Below are 22823 nucleotides of genomic sequence, written 5' to 3'. Positions count from 1 at the left end.
TATATTTTTCATTCAGTTAAAAGCCCAGCAGGATGAAGAGAGAAAGGAGCTGAGTGAATTGAGGAATGAAATCAAATCCCAGCTACAACTAGATAAAGAAGTGAGTTAAAGGGGCTACATCACGGGGATTTCGCAGATGTTTGGTCTATACTGTTCTAAAATTAGTGGTAGACAGCATAACCCATGAAAAACATTACCTTTGAACATCTAAAGGAAGATATAACCTTAATTTGCGGAAATATATCAAGCTACGGCTAAAAATATCGATTTTTTAAGACACGTGGAAACAACTTAGTTTAGCCTTTATTTTTCAAATTGCAATCCATTTCCATCCAAGCCATCCGCAGCCAAAGACGCAGCTAAACAGTTTCAGTGCTCTAATAGCAATTTTAATAAAACTGGACCATTATTTTTAGCTTTCCTACAACACAAATATAAATTTTGGCTGTTAAAAAATCTGGTAAAATCCGTGACAAAGCCCTTTTTAAACAAGTGTAGTTTAACAGTACAAAGAAAGTGACCGTTGGCTGCCAGGAGTGTCAAAATAAATGCTAAATGCTAAAGCAGGAAAAGACGATTATTTTACATGCCCAGTGTAACAAAAGATGACGGTAAAAGGTTGTCTTTAATGGCGTACAAACAGTGCTAGCCGTTACTTTGTGAAACTGACTACTAGTCGCATAAATTACAGGACTACATCGTAAAAAATACCGCATATGTGCACTTGCAATTATGAAAATAACGACAATCATAATAACACCTAATTACGGGTATGCATAGTTCGTCACACCCTGTGCCTGAAGTGAAAATAAATTCCAGGTTGTCATTTTGTAGTTAAGAGCCAAACCCAAAAAATTGGTTTCACTTTCAGGTTCTCCTCTAAACGGCCCTTTCAGAGTTAAGATTGGGGAACCTGTGGTTCAGGGCTAACTGCCTACCTTCCTAAAGAAAGCAAAAGACTGACACATTTGTGTTTGAACATCCAGAAAAAAAAATAATTAATATCCATACCCCTCCCATGGAAGGTTTTGAATACCCCCACCCTCTGGTAGGAATTTACAGTTAAAGAATTTCCAGTCCGTCCGTACTGCGCAATCTCGGCTGCAATGTTTATGTGAGCCCACACGAAGGAATGTTTACAAGCAAAACTAAAAATTCTGCGACAAACGTACCTTTTTCTTCATAATTAACGCCAGATATCCTTGCAGAACAAATAATAACGAGTAGAGGAACCTTGACGCTATTTCAAACCGACGTTTCAGCTCATCGGAAATTCTTGAACGAAACGAACTGTAATGGCAGACTAAAAAACTTCATGTATGCTGTCACCGAAGTGTAACGTTTCAACGAATTCAAAACAAAAACGAAAACAAACCCCGAGTCTGCGCAGTACGGACTGGAAATCAGCTTTAAGCCTCATACTTTCCTTTAAAAAGTTTGGTTTTTCAGACAACCCCCCCCCCCCCGCCCCCCTTAAAATTTCTAATAATCTCCTATAGGGTGGTAAGGGATATTTTCTGGAACTGAAAATTGCAGACAATGCTACTTATATTCTTGAACATTTTTTGCTAATTTATCAGATTTCTGTTTTAGAATGCATGTGTTCCACTGTGACGTAGCTTCTTCAATCACACATGGTATTAATTTTGTATATTTGAATTTTTACAGACCACTCAGAGTAAGGGAGGCTATAGTTTACATGGCCAACAAGGTGACAAAGTTCATGGGAATGAAAGAACTGGCTTTCTTCAGAAGCGGAGTGAAGGGTGAGTCTGTGTCAAGTAACCAGAGTCATGAAAAAAAAAATGCCTTTATTTGCTCTACATGTTGTAATCCTGGAATTTAAGGACTTTTCTGATAATTTACAATGTAATTGTAGAGTTTGCTTTGTATTTTACCTTGTTAAAGAGTATACGCAATACGCATAGACTTGTAATGTTTATTACATGATTGTAGCACTTGTTTTGTGTTTCATATTATGTTTAAAACAGAGTGGGGGGGGGGGGAGCAACTTCCCTTACATTCTCTCATGTGAAATCATGAAATCTGAGCGATGCTCTCAAAATTGCAAAGCAATCATCAGGGCGGTAGTCAGCGGATGACTCTTAAGGCGCATGAGCAGCTCCTTTCTTTGTGAACTTGCCAAAACAATAATAACATGGGACCAGTGAAACAGTTCGATTATTTTTTTTATATAGTAATGAAAAAAAAGACCTTCTAAGTTTTGTCTTTAAATCAGTAAAAATTTCTCCGAAAAGGTTCTTGGCATCAATATGTGGCGTTTGTCATAAAATAAAACCATCACGGAAATGGCAATGAATACGTGGCGATCAAATATTGCCGTGCCGGTCGGAGCTATTGTTCTTGCTCTATTGTTTCGAGGTTGTTTGTTGACTTGGTCGTTCTTTGTTTTACCTCATTTACAATCCCCATCTGGGCCAGTGGAAAATCGTGGTACAAACATTTGCATTTCAGCACTGAAAAGTGGCACGGCATCACAAAATTCTTTGTTCTTGAAACTACACGACGATGACGAAATTTTCGGATAAACACACTGCTTTTAGATTTTTAGTTAAGAGAATTGAACCCCTTAGTAATAAGTGATTCCACGGCATGGAAGTCGTGATTGCCATAGCTTCCATTTTGCGGGAAAAGATTTTGTTGCATCATCGTCTCGTGAATTGATCGTGTTGCAAGTTGTGAGAGCATCGCTACTCAGTCCCCGACCTTGTTTCTTTTCCCCCCTGGTTTAAAATGTGTTCACTAAATGATGCATTTATGGAATAAAAAAAATTAAATATTTTTGACCATCTATGTTCCAGGCTGCGAAAAGTATGGCAAAAAAGATACTGTGTAGCTAAGGATGGTCATTTCACTTTAGCTCACTCACCGGTAAGATCAAAATGTTGATTCTCCTAATTAATTCCCATGCATTTCTTTTATTGTAAGTAGCGTGAATTTGGTTGTACAACAAGACATTACACAAGTCCTCAAGTTGGCGTTTCTCTTTATTCTTATTGCCTGCCTGTTTAATGATGTATCGATAATGCACTGAGAAATAAGATGCTGATTACTTGGGGGAATTTAAGGACGTTCGCGCTAATTGTTTATGCTCATTTTGAGTCTGCTAAACTTCAAATGTTTGACGATCAAACATGCCACGTTTGATACCCAATACCCGATTCCCTCTATAGCGCGCGCCTGCAGGGAATCAGGGTAGTTGTATTCATCAAACCATGCGCGAGACTCAGCAACTGCATTGTTGCTGAGTCTCGCGCGTGGAATACAACTACCATGATTCCCTGCAGGCGTGCGCTATAGGGGGAATCGGGTATTAGATCATGTTTTAGCGACACTATTCATGCTTAGATGCAAATGGTACATTTCTGACATAAGTAACTTGTAAACTAGCAGTGGTGAAAGTTTAAGAAAAAGTGCAATGTTCGACGGTTTTTCGCACGAATTGTAAGTTGATTTTGTGGCTTTGAAATTTTATAAACTCCACTCTTCTGGGTTCTCTTCAAGGCAGAGTGTCTTCATATCAGATATTTTTTGAGAAACCTTTTAGCTTTTTGTAGGATTTACCATTCAGGGATCCATGCATCATGCATTTCCTTACATGTGGTATTTGTTATTTTTTATTCAGACAAGCAGACCAACACAAACCCTTAACCTTCTTGTGTGCCAAGTAAAAGTAAGTTCCCGTATAAAGATTCTTACTCTTTTGTAGTAAACTCTTTTTATTTTATAAGAATCTAGTTTTTAAGAATATCGAGGCTGCAATTTGCAAATTTTAAAGATTGAATATTTTAATAATAAACCGAGGTAGATTTTTTTGTAAAAGAATATAGTTTTGAGTTGAAAATCTGTAAATACAATACAATTAAATATGTTTTTAGTTGAAACAAAATCAGGTATTTTCATTTCCGTCACTGTATACGAGGAATGCTTTGTTTAAAGCCAAGTGTCGTCTGACACAACATCTTGATCTTGCTGGCTTCAACAAAAAGCAATGGTACATGTGCACAATATAACACGTTACAGATCTGGACACCAAACACCCAATACATGCACAGAAATGCCAAGCAGTATCATCTAAGAATGTTCATAAGAATATTTCCAGCCTAAAGTCAGAAGAAAAATAAGAATATTCAGCCTGGGTTGGAAAGACAATATTCTTATAAAAAAAAAGTGTACTAGTGTGGGTGGTGTGGTGACGTAGTTGTTAGTGCATTGGACTCCAGTTCAAGTGATCTGGACTCAAGTGCTCGCTGGGGTTAGACTTCGAGCAGCTCATGAAGTGAAAAAATGTGAAAGATATGACAGTGGAAATATGGCTGTGAAAAATCTGTGGGTGCTACGTGCTCCCAGATTTTGCACGGCCATTTTCCCACTCACATTCTTTTTGGCTTCATGCTTGATGGACTAAGAAAACCGAAGGGGGCTGCTTGCCAGCTGTGTCCACACTTGGTGCCTGGGTATGGTGCACGCGTACGATTCTTACTGGGCACTAATCATTCTCGTCCCCATAGCTCTTTCGTTTCTCTTAGCCGGCTTGGCACAAGAAAACAGAGGGCTCTGGGGACATAGGATTTTTGAATTAATTCGAATTTTTTTGATTGGCTGTTTGGAACAAAGAATTCCTAAACGGAAGTCGAAAACGTAACGACTCTCTCATACATTCTTTTGAAACGTCATGACTGCATACATGAAGACTGGAAGTCCTAGAAATTAGGACTGGAAATCCTGTGTCCCCAGAGACCTTTGTTTCCTCGTGCCAAGGCTCAGCCGGCTAAGAGGAACGAAAGGGCTATGGGGACGAGAATGGGCACTAATGTGAACATGATATTTTTTGAAGTACCCTCACAATAATTTAAAAACAGGGCCCATGCCTGCATACAAGGTCTCAACTTTGGGTACTTTGGTTATCTATGTCTGAACACGATGCTATTTTTCGCTGGTGCTCAGGTACCATAGCCTGTGTTGCAGCCGGACATTGACAGTCACAAAATCCTATCCAGGCTAGTGGTTGTGTACTAAGTGACTGTGTGTAAAAGTGGCCTCAGAGTATCTGGGTCACTATGTTATTCTCTCTTCGGAAAGGCATTTTATGCCTTGATAACCTGTGATGTATTTCTTCCCATCCAGGCAGAGTAACAGTGCTCCTAGTTGCTACAGACACGGATACACTGTGGTTACAGAACAGTTTTAGACAGTGTGTTTTTTCCTATTTTTTCCTAAAAAATTTTTATTATTTTGCTGTTGCTTTTCAGGAAGAGGATGGGAAGAAGCATACATTCAACATTGTATCACGTAAGTTGATTTTTCACGGCATAGAAACCATCGGCATTATTACAGTCAAACCGGATGTTCTTTTGATGGGAACTTTGCAATGTTGTGGCGCAATGTTCCAATATCGACTGACAGTTTGCTTGTTGCAACTTGCAACCTTCAATTCAAATTTGCTCAAGCAATTTGCCAAGTTCCAGTTTTCATTTTGCCGTAAAAACGAGGTTGTACCACCTTTGTTTTAAAGAACCAGAAAATAATTGCCCCTTACTCGACTGTTTATCAATGGAATGGGAGAAATAAGTTTCAGGCTTAGTTTACATTGCTAAGTTAGGAATTACGCTTCAAAATTACAAGTTGCGACGAGCAAACTGTCAATCAATATTGGAACATTGCGCTGCAACATTGCAAAGTTCCCATCACAAGAACATCCGGTTTGACTGTAAGTGTAAGTCTGACTAATAGATCAACATATTATGTGTTCTAAATTAGCATCTTTCACTCTTTAGATAACAGAACTTACTTATTTCAAGCTGACGATGAAGCAGATCTAGAGGCGTAAGTAGATCATCTATTTATTTTATCTTCATTTTAAATTCTTCTCTGACCAGCACATGAAATTATATATAGTTTGGGGTTCGAAACAGTGCTCTCGCATTTTTTTGGCTCAGGAGACCTGCGAAGGTCTGCTTCAACTTTAAATTTGATTGGAATTGTACGCTTAATTGGTTATAAAATACTTTTCTTTGCAGGTGGGTATCTGTACTTAATAACAGCCGGACGGAAGCCTTAGAGAAGGCTTTTGGTGACAGCGACAAAGCTGAGGTAATTAACACTTAAATCCATTACATTATTGACACCAAGAAATTTGGTCTGCCTGTGAATTTCACGTATTCATTAAATGTTCCCTCTCACCCAGTATGCATTGCATACCGGCCAGTTATAGGCAGCCATCACCTGAACATGGTGTCTTGCAAGGCGCAAGTAAATTAATTATTTTTTGGCTTTCCTTTAGTACTATCCTTATAAAATTCGTTCATGATCACTGCCCAAAATTTAGTGTAATGTGTGATCGATCTCACAAATTTCTCACGCCCGGCTTTCACTTTATCCGACTAACTGAAAAATAGAGTTATAGGGATAATAACAATAGCAAACGGCTGCATTGCAAGCACGATGAGAGGGACCCTTAAAGTGTTATCTTTTTCCTGGGCTGAATAGCTCTAACATGTTGTTGTTTTTTTTCTTTTTCAGTCCGAGGATAACAATTCACTAGTTAGCAATCTCAAAGAGGTAAGGCTTAAATTTGTTGTTGAATTGTTTTATTGACGCTTTATATTTGTTTGATCTACGTTAGAGAAAAGTCTTATTGTAATTTGGCACTGATCACTAAAAACGGCATCTAAAAAAAGTATGACCGAGGGTTTTTTTTTTTTATTACAGTAACTAATTTTATTTTGTTGTTGTTTTTCTAGCTGAGACAGAGAATTGTCTCGCAAGTTCGAAGATTACCGGGAAACGACACATGTGCTGACTGTTCAGGAAAAGGTAGTTTTCATAATCTCCATTACCCAGCTGGTAGCCTGATAAGTTCTTTGAAGTCTACAGGCTCAAGAAGCCGAAGCTTTAATCCGGTCTCCCTTGCACTGAGTGACGAGGAGTACACTCTTTCTTTTAAGAACGCGTAAAATTTGGCTGAGCGTGAGGCTGTTCTTATTTTAGCCCATACATTTTTTAAAAAATTTGGGGCAAATCTCAGCCTCAACGTTCTTACAAAAATGGTTCTTATAAAAAAAAAAGTATACTGTTACAGCTCCAGGACGGAACACTTGTTCATAGCATTTTGCTATTTGCCTGTACGCATTTATACCATATTTTCTCAATCAGACACCACGGCGTTTATTTCAAACTTGGCCTGGTGAACCCGGCGATATTTTGGCTCCTGCATTTTATTCGAGTTCGGGTTTATTTTATCCATCATTTTGACCTGTAGACCTGTTCCTATAGCTTATCTTTCCTCAAATAAATGCTTGAGGGACTTATTCCCAGCTCGATCTTGGAGACCTGGCGTTTATTCGAGGCTCGAAGTTTTTAAAATTAAAATTGAGAAGAAACGGTACTTCTGTGTGAAGAAAGGTATTGTGAGAGTAAAGTGTTTTGTTCGTGAACTCAATAAAACTATCTCAGCTTGGATAACATGGGGCTTTTTTCCCAAGTAGCTCGTGTCATTGACTGAATAAAATCTTTCTCAAGCATTAAATTGTTTGTTTTGTTTGCTCTACAGATCCCACATGGCTGGCCACTAACCTTGGCGTGTTATTGTGTATTGAGTGTTCAGGAATTCACCGAGACATGGGCGTTCACATCTCTAGAATACGATCCATAGAACTCGACAAACTAGGCACTGTAGAATTACTAGTGAGTGGTTTCCTCATTTAACGTCTTTTATCCTTTGTTACCATTTAAATTGCTTATTTGGAGGCAGCGTGGCCGAGTGGTTAGGGAGCTGGTGTTGTAATCCGGAGGTCCCCGGTTCAAGCCTTCCACCCTGCCACTAGCTGGATTTGTTCACGGTCGTCCCGAGTTTAAATCCTCGGTCACGCTTTGTATATAGCCAACTGGTCTGCCTCCTGCTGGTTGGGATTTTTAACATTGTTATGTTCATTCAAAATATTTGTTTCCTCTGTTTCAGTGGCATGCCTGTAAACTAGCTATCTCGAAGAGATATGAAGCTAAGTGCATGACCACTTTAAACAACATTGACATTTTATTAATGGTATTTTTTCTGTTTACAGCAAGCAAAAGCTGTTGGCAATGGCGGATTTAATGAAATAATGGAAGCGACTTTAGATGACAATGAGAAGCCAACAGCTTCAAGTAAAATGTGAGTTGGTTTTAGTTCGTTCTTCGTCCTAATGAGGTCTGCCTCTCTCATGGTAAAACTTTTATTTTTTTTCAGGGATGAAAGAAAAGAGTTTATACGAGCGAAGTACATCCAGCATAAATATGCAATCAAATCAGGTGATAATACAGAGAAAATACTCCAGGTGAGTGAGATATCGCAAATTGTTTCTGTCCAGTCCGATGAGCAAATATCGGACCCTGCCTGTGCATCATGTTAAGCTGTTATTGCATGTACATGTAACTCTTGCTTTTCTCTTGTGTTTTTCCTTAGGCTTTCTTTTTTATCCTGCTTTATAACAAACATTTTTTAAGTTCTCAATTATTTATTCTGACACAGGGTACACATTTGAAACGAGTTAAGCTGTTGTGGTATGCCTCTGTTAGAAGGGGAGTGAATAGGGATACGCAAATGCGCCGATCCGTGCTATTTTTGGACAAATCTGTCAGTCCGCCACTATTTTCGTTCAAATCTGAATCCAGTCCGCATTACTTGAAAACCTTGCGTGGTATAGTTTCACTGTTAGGACAGCAGAAGTTGTTTTTTTGTGTCAATTTTTTAAGAAGTTTCGTTTCATTGCTGGTTTTTGCGACAATTCCGCCGACATACCGACGAAAACCGACCAAACTGATTCGAACTTCGATTAGTATCCGCGATCTGAACTTCCTGACAAGAGTCCGGAATCCGGGCCATAATTCTCAGCTCATCCGCGATCCGCTGCTTTTTTGAAATACGCGCTTTTTAAGGCCAAATCCGTCGATCCGCGAACCTATTCAACCCCCGTCTGTTAGTGTAGTCATGCGTGTGAGTTGAACTTGTTTCCATTTTTTAACGTTTCTTTGACGGTTTAAATTTTCTTTTGTTACTCCAGTTTTCTTACCTCCTCAAAAACGAACATTTTGTAACTGGAAAGATGAACATTTATTCGTTTGTCTCAAGATGGAGTCGCTTTGAGATGTCATGAGATGTTGATCGCGAATTTTCGACTACAATACTGCTAGTCTTCCTCAGATGATGCAGTCGATTGTTTACTTGTGGTTATTTCTTGTCTATTTTAATGTTAGTTAGTTCTTGTTATCTTGTCCATATTTAGTAATGAATTTTGATGTTTTCCATATCGCTGTCCCACACAGGAACTTCACCAAGCAGTCAAATCTAAGGACATTTTAGCTGTTTTACAAGCATTCGCCGAGGGAGTGGAGCTCTCAACACCGCTTCCTGGACATGTAAGTGTACAATCAAGTGCACAAGGTTAACATGCGGTAGTCACTGCACTAATCTTTACTCCTATAGCTTCTGATAAACTTGTATGACACTGCTAACACGCGAACATCTACTTTTAGCTGTCATTCACTAGCCTGCGTTCGTCTGCAACGCAGGCTGTCATCTACTGGCTTGAATTAAGTTATAACTTGCACTTTGTCACGGTAGGCAGATTATCTAAGCTAACTTTTGTCGGCGTATTTGAAAGTCGTGGTGTAAACTAGATGTAAACCAATAGCCGTACTTGTTATACAACAAGCATAAACGCGGTCTGCGTAAACTGCGGCTTATTTACGTTGTTTTGTAATACAAGTTAGCCTCTATTTTTGAGTGGTTTACAGAGGCCCCTGTAAACCACAATCCAGTCGTAAATCAGGTTTAACTAAGTCTTCTAAATTGTCCCTGTGCGTTTCTCATTGATGTTTGTGAGTTCTATGTCAAACCCGCTGTTTTCCTATCTAGAAAAATAAAAGCATCGTTGAGTTGATGAACACAAACGATTTGCGCAAGGCCCTTTATGATGTCTGCTAGAAGGCTTTCAATACAAAAGACTTTACGATTGTCTTACATGTAATAACCTTCTGTTTTATTTTTATTTATTTTGTTCTAGCCAAATAAATCCACGGCACTTCATGTAGCGGTTGAACAAGAAGATTTAACTTCGCTTCATATTGTCGACTTCTTAGCGCAGAATTGGTAAGTCACAGGTCTTTGAGTGGCCAAAAGTACACAAATCTATGACTTAAGAGGAACAAATCACTTAATGACTGGTCCCTCGAGAAACCGGTTAAATATGTTTCCTCGGGAAATCTGTGTTTCAGTTGTTACTTTCTAAGGTTGGCAGGAGATTGTTGCTTAGTTAATTTATGTATTTTGTTTCTGTCAAAGTTATGTTTGCTTGCTTACTTTTTTACCTGCCTGCCTTGCCTTTTTTTGTTTCTTTATCTAAATTGTTTCATATTTCTCTTTCAGTAATGATGTAACCGTGACCGACCAAGAAGGAAACACAGCTCTCCATGTGGCGGCTATTTCCAGTAAAACAGAATGTATGAGAGTTCTGTTGAGAGCTGGTGCTACAGATAGTCTTAGTTTAGGTATGATGAGTTCATTCAAGGTTAATCTTTCCTACTTACACTTACTTCTTTCTACTCTCGCTTCTGTATAGCCTGATTCTCAGTCGATCCAGGCCTCTCGCGACCATGCACTCTCTTCCTTTCCCGAAGGGAGAGAGTGCATGGCCGCGAGAGGCCTGGGCCATCTGAGCATCAGGCTACCGTCTGTACATGTGTCGAAGCTCTCGTAAGCGGACACCCTCGGGACGCGAAAAAAATGTCCGTAACTGGAGCTGGCTGCTTACGAGAATGGTTCTCGTAAGCGGCCACTAAAGGTGTAAGGGATAGATGGCCGCTTACGGGAAATTGCCCAGTTAACAATAACTGGACGGACGTGGATCACGACAAAACAAGCACTGAAACTGGGGTGGTACTGTAATTACTGTAAAATCATTGTGACGAACGGCGATTTGAAGTTGATTGATAGAAACAAAATACAGAAGTTGTTAACAGAATTTTCTTTGGGGTGTCCGCTTACGGGAGCTTAAAAACAAAGAAAAAGTTTAAGTCGTAATCTCTGAAAGTGTCCGCGGCCGCTTACGGGAATGTCCGCTTACGAGAATGTAAAAATACAGAGTTTGTAGAAGAGTTAAAACGGGGTTTCAAACAAGGCGGCCGTAAGTAGAGCTGTCCGCTTACGAGAGTGTCCGTTAAGAGAGCTTCGACTGTAAATAACTCCTTGTTTTTCATTTTCAGAAAATAACGAGGGTAAAACGCCCTTGGACATTTCAAAAGGATTAGGACACACGGAGTCGATTGAATTGGTAAGTAAGAAAATTAACCAAAAATTTTCAAAGCGAAATGTCTCGTTTAAAACAAATGAGCAGGTTTGATACCCCTTTAAACCCCTACCCCCACCCTTAGGTTATGGGAGGCTTCGTTGCCTAATGGTTAGTGCGCTAGACTCCAGATCGAGCGGTCCGGGTTCGAGGCCTATCTGGTACACTGCATCGTGTTCTTGGGCAAGACGCTTTACTCTCATAGTGCCTTTCTCCACCCGGGTGAAAAATGGGTACCGGCGAATTAATACTGGGGAAGAGGGTAACCCTGCGATGGACGATCATCCCATCCAGGGGGGAGTAGAAGTACTCCGAGTCGCGTAATGCTACGGATAATGCCTGATGAGCCACAAGGCCCGAACGCAGCCCTTACCCCTTTACCAACCTGAGGTGTTATTTCTCGGCTTTACATCACAACCTGTTAAGCCTTGTTTGCAAGGAACAAAATGACTAAAAATAAGAGAAAAAGAAAAATGATATACCACCAAGAAACAAGGATGGTCTAGAGGGAAGAAAATTGACGCGGTTCACGGAAGGTAGACAATTTCATCCACGACGAATCCGGGTGACAAAGCTCTTAATGTTAAAAAATTCGCTGTGGTACCTTGCAAATACCTACCTAACCGTGGTAGGTTTGGGTGTTTGAAAGCTAAGAATGAACCACATTAATAGACAGGCAACAGATTTGCTGGTTTGCGTGTGACTGAATGGTCACACACGTAGTTTTTTCTGTGTGCAGTGTTATTTGACCCGAACTCCTGTGTTTGTGTTTTGTCAGTTGAAACTTAGTTCCGCTGGTAAGATGGGCCCGTGCGACAATGTCAAAATTGACTGGGGACTCAACGCGGTAAGATATAATCTTCATTGTTCAAAATGTCATATATGATTGAGATTATAAATGGACTGCTGGTAGGGTTTGAAGGGAGTCCCTGTCCTCACAGTTACGCTTGAAATTCAAGAAGTCACAGAGAAAGAAATTGAGGGCTTCAACATGATTGATGTGTTCCTGTGTGAGAAATAGAATGATATGTTTTGTATCTTGGACATCATAAGTATGATACATCTTTGATCATAGAATAATGATTTGTAAGACAGGGTGCGAGCCTACAATAGAACGGCGTTAGCCCAAATAAGATTATAAATCTTTGCCAAGGACATAGATGATTTCTCACCAACTAGTAAACATTTTTGCATCGACAGTTAATCATGTTTTTTTTTTTTTTTCAGGTTGATGGAATCTACGATAATCCTTTAGAACTGTTGGACATTAAACCTGAATTCAGTGATGATGAAGGACTGAATGACTCGAAAGCTGAGGCAAAGGTAAAGCAAAAGGAAAAACAGGCGCTACAGTCGGAGGAAATAAGTGCCAAATATTCGCTGAAGCACTCAAAAGATTTCCAACTTATTTCATGGAATCAAAAACTAGCGTGAGCGCTCACCTCACGAATACTCCGAAAGTAATCGCGCGAACAGATACGTCTTGTTGCTTCAGGGCCGAACACCGCGGGCTCAGTCCCGTTTCGGAGGTGGGATGTCGTCATCAACTGGTACTTTCACCCCCGAGTGGATAGTGAAGTTTAAGTTACAATGGGAACAAGTTCAAGAAATTAAAGGGAAAGTTGAGCCCGATTTACACGACAGGCGTTTTAGGCACGGCACTCCTAAATTTCGGTACCCGTGCCTTAAAGTATGGCCCGCCAACTCTCTATTTACACGACAAATTGTCTTGTTTTACGGCACTCCTAATTTTCTTCTTGGCACTCCTAAAACGAGAAACGCCACCCCCTAATTATTGAGCCTGTCCATGCATGCGTCGCGTTTCACAGCGGTCAAACGCAAAAATTGACGTCACGTCCGGTTTTCACCGCCTCGAACTTTTCTAAGAATTTGACTCGAAAGTGGGCAAACTTTTGCAAGAAATTGTTAAAGAAATAGTACGGTGAAAGAACAGTTCAAGCTGGGACACTCAGTGGAGATGAATTATCAAATTTACAATCCATAAGCGGCGTATAAACCTTAACTTTCCAGGGACAGCGTTAACTTTTGGCTTTAAAGCGAAAGTTAACGGAACATTTAAGACTTTGTATGGAAAATTTTGGCGGCAATTGCACAGGAACTGCGCACGCGCGCTGCGTTTGACCGCTGTGGAGCGTCGCGTGCACTTTATGTAAACCGATGTTCGGTAAGGCGTTCGGACAACACACGATGTGCTATTTTCTGGTTCTATTTAATGAAGAAAGAAATCAAATATCATAAATATGCTTCGGAAGGAAAAATGCGCTTTCGTTTACTTATTTAATTGGAAGCATGAAAGACTCAAAATGTTCATAAAGGCCGTGCTTGCGGTTTTAAAGCAACCAAAATCTAAGAGTTTATGGATGCGTTTACGATCAGCAGCAATTTTTTTTTATAAATTTGAGCCGATTGTTTGTCCTTTTTTTGCTACGTATAGTTAGAATTGTATGGTCTTAACACCCAAGATCTCAATTATATGCAACGTCGCCTCCTCTGACCAAGAAACAGCCCGCGGAGTTTTGCCCAAAGAACAAAACGCCATCTTGGATTTGCTCCTGTTTTTATCCATAAAGGTCCGGTAATACGGGCAACATTTTTGTTCACCTTGTCTCGCAACATTGTTGCATTGCAAGTTGAACGAGTTGTTGCCCGTATTACTACCGCGCGCTCAACTTGTCTCGCAACAAATTTCGATGTTGCAAGTTGCAGCAACATGTTGCACAAAGTAGAACCGAGTTCTACTTTTTGCAACAATTTTTTTCAACTTGCAACACCGAAATTTGTTGCGAGACAAGTTGAGCGCGCGGTAGTAATACGGGCAACAACTCGTTCAACTTGCAATGCAACAATGTTGCGAGACAAGTTGAACAAAAATGTTGCTCGTATTACCGGACCTTAAGGAAAATTTTAGGGGTGCCGTGCCCAAAAAGCTTGTCGTGTAAATCGGGCTTTGGATTCAGACGAAAAGAAAGGCGCGTTTACACGACAGAGAAATTTGGGTACGGACTTGTCTCAAAAAGGGTCTGCACCTAACCACTTTTGTAGAGAAACAGTCAAATCAAAACGGGGCCATAGGCGCCTATGGCCCCGTTTTGATTTGACTGTTTCTCTACCAAAGTGGTCAGGTCCGGACCAATTTTCTGACGGGTCCGTACCCAAGTTTTTCTCTCGTGTAAACGCGCCTTCAATCTACCAAATTCCTTCTAGAGAACTTATATAAGAAAGAATCACCATTCTGGTCAAGGGACTAAAAGCGCTTCAAAGGTTCTGTAACACTAAGCGGTCTTTAGTGCAGCATGTCTCGCAGTTTTGGTGTGACACAATTTGAATGAAAATCACAAAGCCGAACTGAACACGCAACGTTTTCGTTAAAGCAAGCGTTGTGTGCGAACTAAATAGAATTGAAATCTAGCTAAATACAATCAAATTCGTGTTTCTACAAACTGTGAGTGCGCTCCGACTTCCCCCTCTCCCTTACCTTTAGATATTAACTTTTTTGTTTGTTTGTCCCAGGCTCGTTCCAGTCCTCCCACGCCTCCTCGTCACCGTCGCCAGTTACCAACACGACCTGTCAGTCAAATGATTCTGCCGGGAGGGGGGTACATGAAGGGAATACAGGGACTACCGGGGATGAGTCCCTTGGTATCAGGTCTGACACTCGTAGGAAGTGAATCACCGGCAGTTGACAAGGCACCCGGGGCGTCCCCGTCGGTCGTGAGGCGGCGAGCACCTACCCGTCCCTCGGGAACAAATGTGGAAACAGTGGCTGTTAATGTGCGCGCGAGTATGTTTGTTCCCAGTTCGGTGTCAGAAGGCAGCACGTTCAGCTCTACAACAAGCACGTTTGGTCACGGACCGAAAAGCAAAGCGTGAGTTTGAGAGTTTGAAAAAAAAAGCTTCATTAAACCCTCCCCCTCCCCGGAGACATTTTTGTTATAGGCCTTAAGAGACGGCGGGAGCGATTGGGGGGGGGGGGGTGGAGGTTATTGGTGGATAGGGTGGTGTGGGACTTATCTTAAAGCCAAATTCCGCTGGGAAACGTAAACTAGATGTATAGGAAGGTGTTTACTTCTCTTTGATAACGGCAGGGCTGCAAATTTTTTTTTTTCACTTGAGAGGACATATGTTCTTCTAAGACATCTCTCTTGGTCGGAAAAAACAAAATATTGGTCGGGCATCACCAAAACAAAAAGGCTGAATTTTATTCATTATTGCCGAAAATGATTTACGATCAAAAAATTGTCCGAACATTATGTCCGACCACAATTGGGATTTTGTCGGACATGAGCAAATTTTGGTCGGCCAATGGCCGATGACCAACTGTTATTTGGAGCCCTGTAACGTAAACAAATATAGTGGATACAAAACCAGAAACCCAGAACATAAAGTTAATTGAATTTGAATTATATTTGATTTTTCTAGGCTTAATACCAGTCCATTCCAGTGAAGAAAATAATATTTCAATTTTGTAGAACAGTACTTTACAAATAACAGGAACCCATTAAGAAATGAGAATGACTAACGATGGCGAAGATAGAAATGGATTATAATAAAGGCACAATTGAAAGAGTTCAACTTGAGGTATTAGAAAACCGATTTGAATGTTAAATTTTGACGTCTTGTAAGAACTAGAAGTTCGTTTAGAATTTCTTTTTCAATTAGTTTTAGTCCAAACTGGGGAACATTTCCAACATAAATTAATGTGCTAAGTAACAGTTCTTTGTTTGAATTTGTTCTCTTTTTTCAGGGCTGAAGGAGCAGGAGTTGAGCCGTCAGACTCCCCTCCCCCTATCCCCCCGGTACGCTGCTCCTCCGTCAGCCGGGAGAAGCGGTTCGGTATTGATGTACCCCTGCCTCCATTACCTGCCAAACCAAAGTTTGACGATCCAGGCGCTGCACCCTCCAAACCGTCGCCTCCTGAAGTCAAGAGCCGGCCTCCTGACGGAGTGAATCGACGAGCTCCGCCTGTACCTCCCGCCCCTAAACATGCTGGCTCGGAGAAACCCCCCGCACCCCCTCTCCCCACCCACCGGAGGTCTAAATCTGAGGGCAGGACCCCCTTTGGCGAAGATATCCCTTTGACATCAGACTCAAAGCCCCCTGTGGAGAAAAAGCTTTCGGCTGGCAAGGAAGAGGCTCGACCGAACCCACCTCCAAGACCTCTGAAGCTTGGGTCAGTTCGGGTAACGTCATCAACTCCGTTACTGTCAAATGGCGAGATAACACAACCCAGGTTAGTTGCGTTACACGTCGTAAGTCACGCTAGTTGATTTTGAACTGTGTTTGTCACTCTCGCGCGGCCAGAAAGAGTAAGGGACGCACAGACAACCAGTCTCCTAACCGAAGTACAAATAAGCTCGTTATTTGGGTTGGATAACAGAGTGGAACCCTACTAATCGTCTAGCTATAAAATTCCCGAAAGTATTTCCAACCCTTATTTAGCGGCCACCTCTGTTAAGCCGCCGCGTCCACTTTTCGGATGTTCCTTCAAACACGCTCCTATCGATTATCGTCTTAACGCGATTCCATTGTCACTAAGCTAAGAAATGTTCTTTCGATTTCCTTGCAATAAGGTGTTGTTTCCACTTAGCTTTATGCTAAGTGACGAACCTCTATTAAGCGGCCAACCCTATTAAAAGAGCAACGACACGGGCAACGCAACTTAAAAAAATTGGTAATTTGTGTTGCAGGAATCCTAAAAATAATAATCCATTTTTACTAAAAATTGCTATATTAGAACACTGAAAATGTCAACGGTCGTCTTTGGCTGCGGATGGCTAGGATGGAAATGGATTGCAACTTGAAAACTTAAGGCTTAACTTTTCAAGTTGTTTCCGTTCGTCTACCAAAAAAAAAAAATCGATATTTATAGACGTAGCTTGATTTCTATCCGAAAATTAAGGTAATATCTTCCTTTAGGTGTTCAAAGAAAATGTTTTTCATTGGTTAAGTTGCCTACCACTAATTTCAGAACAGTTTAGACCAAAAATCTGCGAAATCGTCGTGCATAGCTCCTTTACGTTTGTTGCTCATAATCAGTCTTAATCTTCGTCGATCGAAACCATCCTTGTTTATTTTCGGGTTTTAATTACTCCGTTAGTGTTGTTCTTCCTTAGAATACAGTCGAAGTTCTCGTAAGCGGACACCCTCGGGACGCGAAAAAAGTGTCCGTAACTGGAGCTGGCCGCTTACGAGAATGGTTCTCGTACGCGGCCAGTAGAGGTGTAGGGGATAGATGGCCGCTTACGGGAGCTTGCCCAGCTAACAATAACCGGACGGTTGTGGATGACGACAAAACAAACACTAAAATATGTACTGTAATTATTGTTAAATCATTGTGACGAACGGCGATGAGAAGTTGATTGATAAAAACAAAAAACAGAGGTTTTGTGTAGGATTTTCTTCGGGGTGTTCGCTTATGGGAGCTTAAAAACAAAGAAAAAGTCTAAGTCGTAAAGTGTGAAAGTGTCCGCGGCCGCTTACGGGAATGTCCGCTTACGAGAATGCAAAAATACAGAGTTTGTATGGGAGTTAAAACGGGGTTTCAAACAAGGCGACCGTAAGTAGAGCTGTCCGCTTACGAGAGTGTCCGTTAAGAGAGCTTTGACTGTACTACTATTTTGAGGTTTCCTTCAATTTGAAAGTCATCAGAAAAATGACTTTCAAGACCGTGAAATAAAAGACCGTGACATTGCTCCTTTAAGTAGACACTTACCATCGCCCCTAAGATGGCCATTGACTGTTTTTACAATATTCATAACCTACTGTTTGTGTTTTGTAATGTAGGTCTGCCACATTGCCACGCCCTCCCCCACGAGTGAGTTCAGAGCTAAGCTCCCTTAAAGGTAAGTTCATCTTGTAAGTTTTAAAAAAAGCCTCTAAAGCCCTCGACCTACAATCTATACAGAAAGTGGAATTTTGTTTTACGTAAAGCAGTCGTTTGCTTGCTCTTGTAGAAATTCGCGCACTTTGATGCAAGGCGCGTTAATATACTGTCCCAGAGATTTTTTTCTACCTTCTTCTCCAAACAGAATGCCGTCACAACGGTCGAAGCGAGTGGCGCGGCCCTTGTTTTTACCGCTTCACGTCTCAAATTTGATTGAGAAATATATAAAAAAAAGAAAACTGGGCAGGGATAAGCATGATACTCCCTTTAACACTGGACAGGTTTTCTTGTCTCCAGTGGTTTAGTGGTCAGGGCTTGAGACTAACTTTTTAACGCACTGGTTTACTGTCAGATTTTACTAGCCAAAAGTAGTTTTTCACTAGTCAGGTATATTGATTTCTATCAAGAACAGTTGACTTTTCCGAGTTTTTCACTAGCCAAATGGCTAGAAGGAATGCTAAACCTGGCAGCCAAAACCTAAGTTTTAGTAGCCTTTGGCTAGTTGGCTACCGTTAGTCTCGAGCCCTGGTGGTAGAGGGTCCGACCGATGTGCGGAAGGCATAGTTTCGACTCCTGTTCGGAGAACTCTAAATTCTTTTTTTGCGTTGGTTGCGTCACCGCCTGAGTACCCTTCTCAATTTTTATTTATAAATTTTAAAATTTGCTTCTTTAGCAAACGTCGAGACAGAAAGTACCGATAAAGCGAAGGAACCCGTCGATGAAGCGGATGTACCAGAGAGTCCCATTCCCGACCTACCCCCAAGAGCACCCGGCGTGATGGTGAGTAAGGAAGTAAAGGAATTTCGTTTGTTTGCCAAAATCACATCCAGTTGCCCGAAATCTGCACGATTTTTGAGTCGTCAAAGAGGCGGGGCAAAGCTTTTACCAACGCACAATGTTACATTTGCGTTGCGTGCAACTCTTTTCTAAAGAGAAGCATTAGTATTTGGACTGTAACGCAAATCGTTCCCAAAGAGAAGCGTTACATTCCGGTTGTCACGCAACACTTATCCCAAAGAGATGTGTTACATGTGGGTTGTCACACAATATTTTTTTTATGATGACTGTTACATTAGGTAAATAACAGAAATATTTTCCTAAAGAAAAGCGTTACATTTGGACTTGTTTGTAACGCATTGCTTTACGAAAGGAGCAGTGTTGCGTGACGTAGGTCTTCATTAGACATTCATTAGCCCAACACTGTTTTAGATTATTGATGCTCGCTGTCCTGTGTTAGCGAATCACGTTCTTCACGCACTTAACGCTTCGTTTTCTGTGTTTAGAGTGCCCCAGGCCTTCCCCATCGAGTGCAAGCGTTGTACGACTGCGAGGCAGATAACGAGGACGAGCTTACCTTCAAAGAAGGAGACATTATTTTGGTCAAGGGGGAGGGGGAAGACGCCGAGTGGTGGGTGAGTATGCATCTTTGAGGGTGGGGGGTGGGTTAGTATAATACGGTTTCATCTGCGGGGAAAAGGCATCGTGAGCAAAATGAAAGGTGTGTTGTTTCTTGTCGGGAAGGGGAGGGTGAGCACGCCAAATGGTGGGGTTGTACGTGTTTAGGAGGGGGGGGGGGGGGTGAGCACGCCGAAGTGTGGGGTTAGACATGTGGGGGAGGGGAGGGGGAGGTGGAGCACGCGAAGTGTAAGGTTGTACGTGTGGTGGAGGGGAAGTGGGTGTTCTGGTCTTCAGTTCTTTAGTTGGAAAGAATGTCAGGTTAGTTATGAGGCTCTGCCAGGGTAAATTCCGACAAGCGACATGGCCCAAAAAGTAGCGACAGCACATAAAATAAAATCTCGACAAACCATAACCTTTTGGAAAAACTTAAATTCCGACAAGGAATTATTTTTCCTTCAATTTTCTACCGACAGCGACGCGAAGTTTGATAAAACAGTGACACGGCGCATTTTTAAAATTAGACAAGCGACTCGGAAAACCCCCTCCCCCCCCTGGCAGGCCCTCAGTTATGCTAATGCGATTAAATTTGCTGCTGTTAATCTCTCTCGGCCATGGTGACTGAATCAAAACTAATCAACTTATTTTAACTTATTTAAATAGTTAACGATAAGAACTAATCACAGTAGACCGTGTCGTATTCCTACTACAAAGTATACAAAGTAGATTGTTGTTAAACGTTTTCGCATGATCATGCGTAGAAGGTAAATATAACTAATTTTGCCTTTCGTTTTTTTTTTTAGTCTGGTGAAATTGAAGGCCATCCAGAAAAAAAAGGAGTTTTTCCAATAAGCTTTGTTCGTGTCCTTTCCGATTAATTCTACACAGTGCAACTCGTCCCTTTGTCTTCAGCTATTCGGGTCGTAACGCCGGCTCACGCAACGCTTCAGGAAACCTTGCGTGTTCGTGACACCCAAATAAGGAGAGAGGCTACTCAGTCGCTGGAAAACCATTGTGTATAATTCAGTCTTAACTTCACACTCGCTCATTCATCGACAGAAAGAGTATTTTCTCCACCAAAGCATTTTCGAATTCTTATGAGCTCGTTTTTATGATAGTTTGTAGGTTTTTTAAGAGTTACGATTAGTTAGTCCTATCTCGTGGATCGTAGTTTTGTTATTTACTTAAAGAATATTTTCGCTTTCAAAATAACTTTTCTTCGTGGAAGTTTTTTAAACTTGCTATAATATACTTTCCTGATCGATTCATTCTTAGCTTTTTCACTGCAATGGACAGCTGTGACTTTAAAAGTCGCTTGGCATGTCCAGAATTAGACTGCAACATTTTTTGTCATTCACAACGACAAAATGCTTTTTTATGAAATCAATTGAAATCGTTCTTTTTTAAAACAAATTTGAGGGAAGTAAATTTTTAAACGCTAAGAACTTTTAATTTATGTGAAATTTTTCATTTTGTCAGGATTAAAGCGATGTGTCATCTGGTTTCCATGGAAACCAAATTTATTTTCAAGCAGTGACAGAAAATTACGTTAAATTGTGACAAAAAGTTACGAAAATGTATATGAAAGCGTAGAAGACCATAATTTAGGACTCAACTCCTTCTTAATGTTGCTTTATGTACAATTTGTATGAAGACTTTGCCTAAAGATCAAATATTTTCCTAAAACTTTCAATTTCTTAAAACCCATGACACAACTCCGTTAATCCTGGCCGTGTTTTACCGCTTACACAATTGTAAGGTTTTTGTTTTGTAAAAAAGTAAATGTTTAAAATGAAGAAAGGTTTACAACGAAATTTTTTGGGTTGTTTATGCCCAACATTAGTTAAGGTTGTATGTTAAAAATAGGAAGTAATTATTGGGTAGAAATAACCTGTAACTTAAAAATGTAATCTGAAAAGTATTTCAAGAGGACACCGTCGTTTAATTTTAACGTGACTTCAAGAAGTTCTAAAATATCTACAGACCACAGACACCCCAACAACAATGATTAATTTTGTAGAACAGTGCTAAGCAAATGAGAGAAACTCACTTAGGAACGATGATGACTGGCGATGGCGAGAATGAAAACGAATTACAATATGAACCAACTTGAAGTCGTGATATTAGGTGAGGGTGTTTTCTTAGGTGCAAATATTTCTCGCAAATTTTTATTGCGAAATTCCTGCAGAACATGCGAGATTATAGATGTATTTTCTTTAACTACATTTTACTCGGCCACAAATAAAGCTTACAACCTTTGAAATATATTAATAGATCAGTTAGGTTTGTGATATTTTAAGCTAAATTCTTTTACAGGTATAGCTATTTTAAACGTAAATTGTTATAATTGTAACATATTTTCCTCCTGAAGAGAAAAATGGGTTTTGATCGTAGAACGGTGCCTTATTTGTAGAAAGATGTATTTTTCCAAAATAAATATAAAAATTGAAAACTTCACGAGATGAACTTTTATTAGTTGTGTCTTTCCTGTTGTCAAATACCTTGCCCAGTTCAAAACGTATTCTATGTTTTCTATACAGTGCGGAAAACAAGAAGGCTCCTTTACACCACGGTCACTTGAGACATATGGGGTGTATTACACTAAGCTACGTCTTTTTACCAAGGGACTAAGTTGTTGACTACGTGCCCGAGCGAATACAGTGTCAACAAGGCGCGACCGAGTTGACCATTGACGGTAGGTTTACCGTATTTACTCGAATAAGCGCCGCGGCGCTTATTAAATTTTTCGCGCTACAAGGGCGGCGCTTATTTAAAATTTGGAATCTTATCTTTTACAGTTATTGAGAAGAGCGTCTCTTGATCGTCAGTACTGATTTGTCTCTTGCTGAGACAGAAGTGGCGCTAGCTGTCGTGGCAAAGTTTGCGGTCTTCACAACATCTACAGAACTACGTATTGTAAGAGTGTTGAATAGAAAAACTAATGGGAGAGCGATAAAACAATCACTCATAACTGCAAAACATCGCTTTTGATGCAAAGAAATGTTCAAGCTTGGTTTAGAGTTGCTTTGTAGTGCCGTTTTAAGTTAAACGAAATTCTTCAAATAAGTGCCGCATCGGGACTGCGCGCTTATTCGGGGGCGGCGCTTATTAACTTTTTTGTCCCAAATGCGGCGCTTATTCGAGGGAGGCGGTTATTCGGGGGCGGCGCTTATTCGAGT

At 40.7% G+C, this 22823-nt stretch overlaps 1 protein-coding gene across 1 annotated transcript in view; it reads left to right on the top strand.

The window, feature by feature from the left end:
- The window catches only part of LOC144664630 (arf-GAP with SH3 domain, ANK repeat and PH domain-containing protein 2-like), a 33534-nt gene extending 11418 nt beyond the window's left edge, over positions 1-22116 (top strand). Inside the window, exons 12-35 of the mRNA XM_078525785.1 lie at positions 17-100; positions 1669-1766; positions 2823-2892; positions 3647-3694; positions 5274-5313; positions 5799-5847; positions 6042-6114; positions 6544-6582; positions 6765-6837; positions 7574-7707; positions 8085-8173; positions 8249-8336; positions 9325-9417; positions 10065-10150; positions 10427-10548; positions 11263-11330; positions 12124-12192; positions 12573-12668; positions 14877-15232; positions 16111-16596; positions 18150-18208; positions 18923-19029; positions 19533-19661; positions 20448-22116. Of these exons, the coding sequence (XP_078381911.1) occupies positions 17-100; positions 1669-1766; positions 2823-2892; positions 3647-3694; positions 5274-5313; positions 5799-5847; positions 6042-6114; positions 6544-6582; positions 6765-6837; positions 7574-7707; positions 8085-8173; positions 8249-8336; positions 9325-9417; positions 10065-10150; positions 10427-10548; positions 11263-11330; positions 12124-12192; positions 12573-12668; positions 14877-15232; positions 16111-16596; positions 18150-18208; positions 18923-19029; positions 19533-19661; positions 20448-20522 (2631 nt within the window). The 3' untranslated portion in view covers positions 20523-22116. The remainder of the gene's footprint in view (positions 1-16; positions 101-1668; positions 1767-2822; positions 2893-3646; positions 3695-5273; positions 5314-5798; positions 5848-6041; positions 6115-6543; positions 6583-6764; positions 6838-7573; positions 7708-8084; positions 8174-8248; positions 8337-9324; positions 9418-10064; positions 10151-10426; positions 10549-11262; positions 11331-12123; positions 12193-12572; positions 12669-14876; positions 15233-16110; positions 16597-18149; positions 18209-18922; positions 19030-19532; positions 19662-20447) is intronic.
- The last annotated feature ends 707 nt before the right edge of the window (positions 22117-22823 follow it).

Source organism: Oculina patagonica, chromosome 9 (assembly GCF_052425735.1).
Source record: "Oculina patagonica isolate OP01 chromosome 9, crgOcupat, whole genome shotgun sequence".
Lineage (NCBI taxonomy): Eukaryota > Metazoa > Cnidaria > Anthozoa > Scleractinia > Oculinidae > Oculina > Oculina patagonica.
Note: the sequence above shows the minus strand (reverse complement) of the source record. Positions and strands in the feature narration are given on the sequence as shown.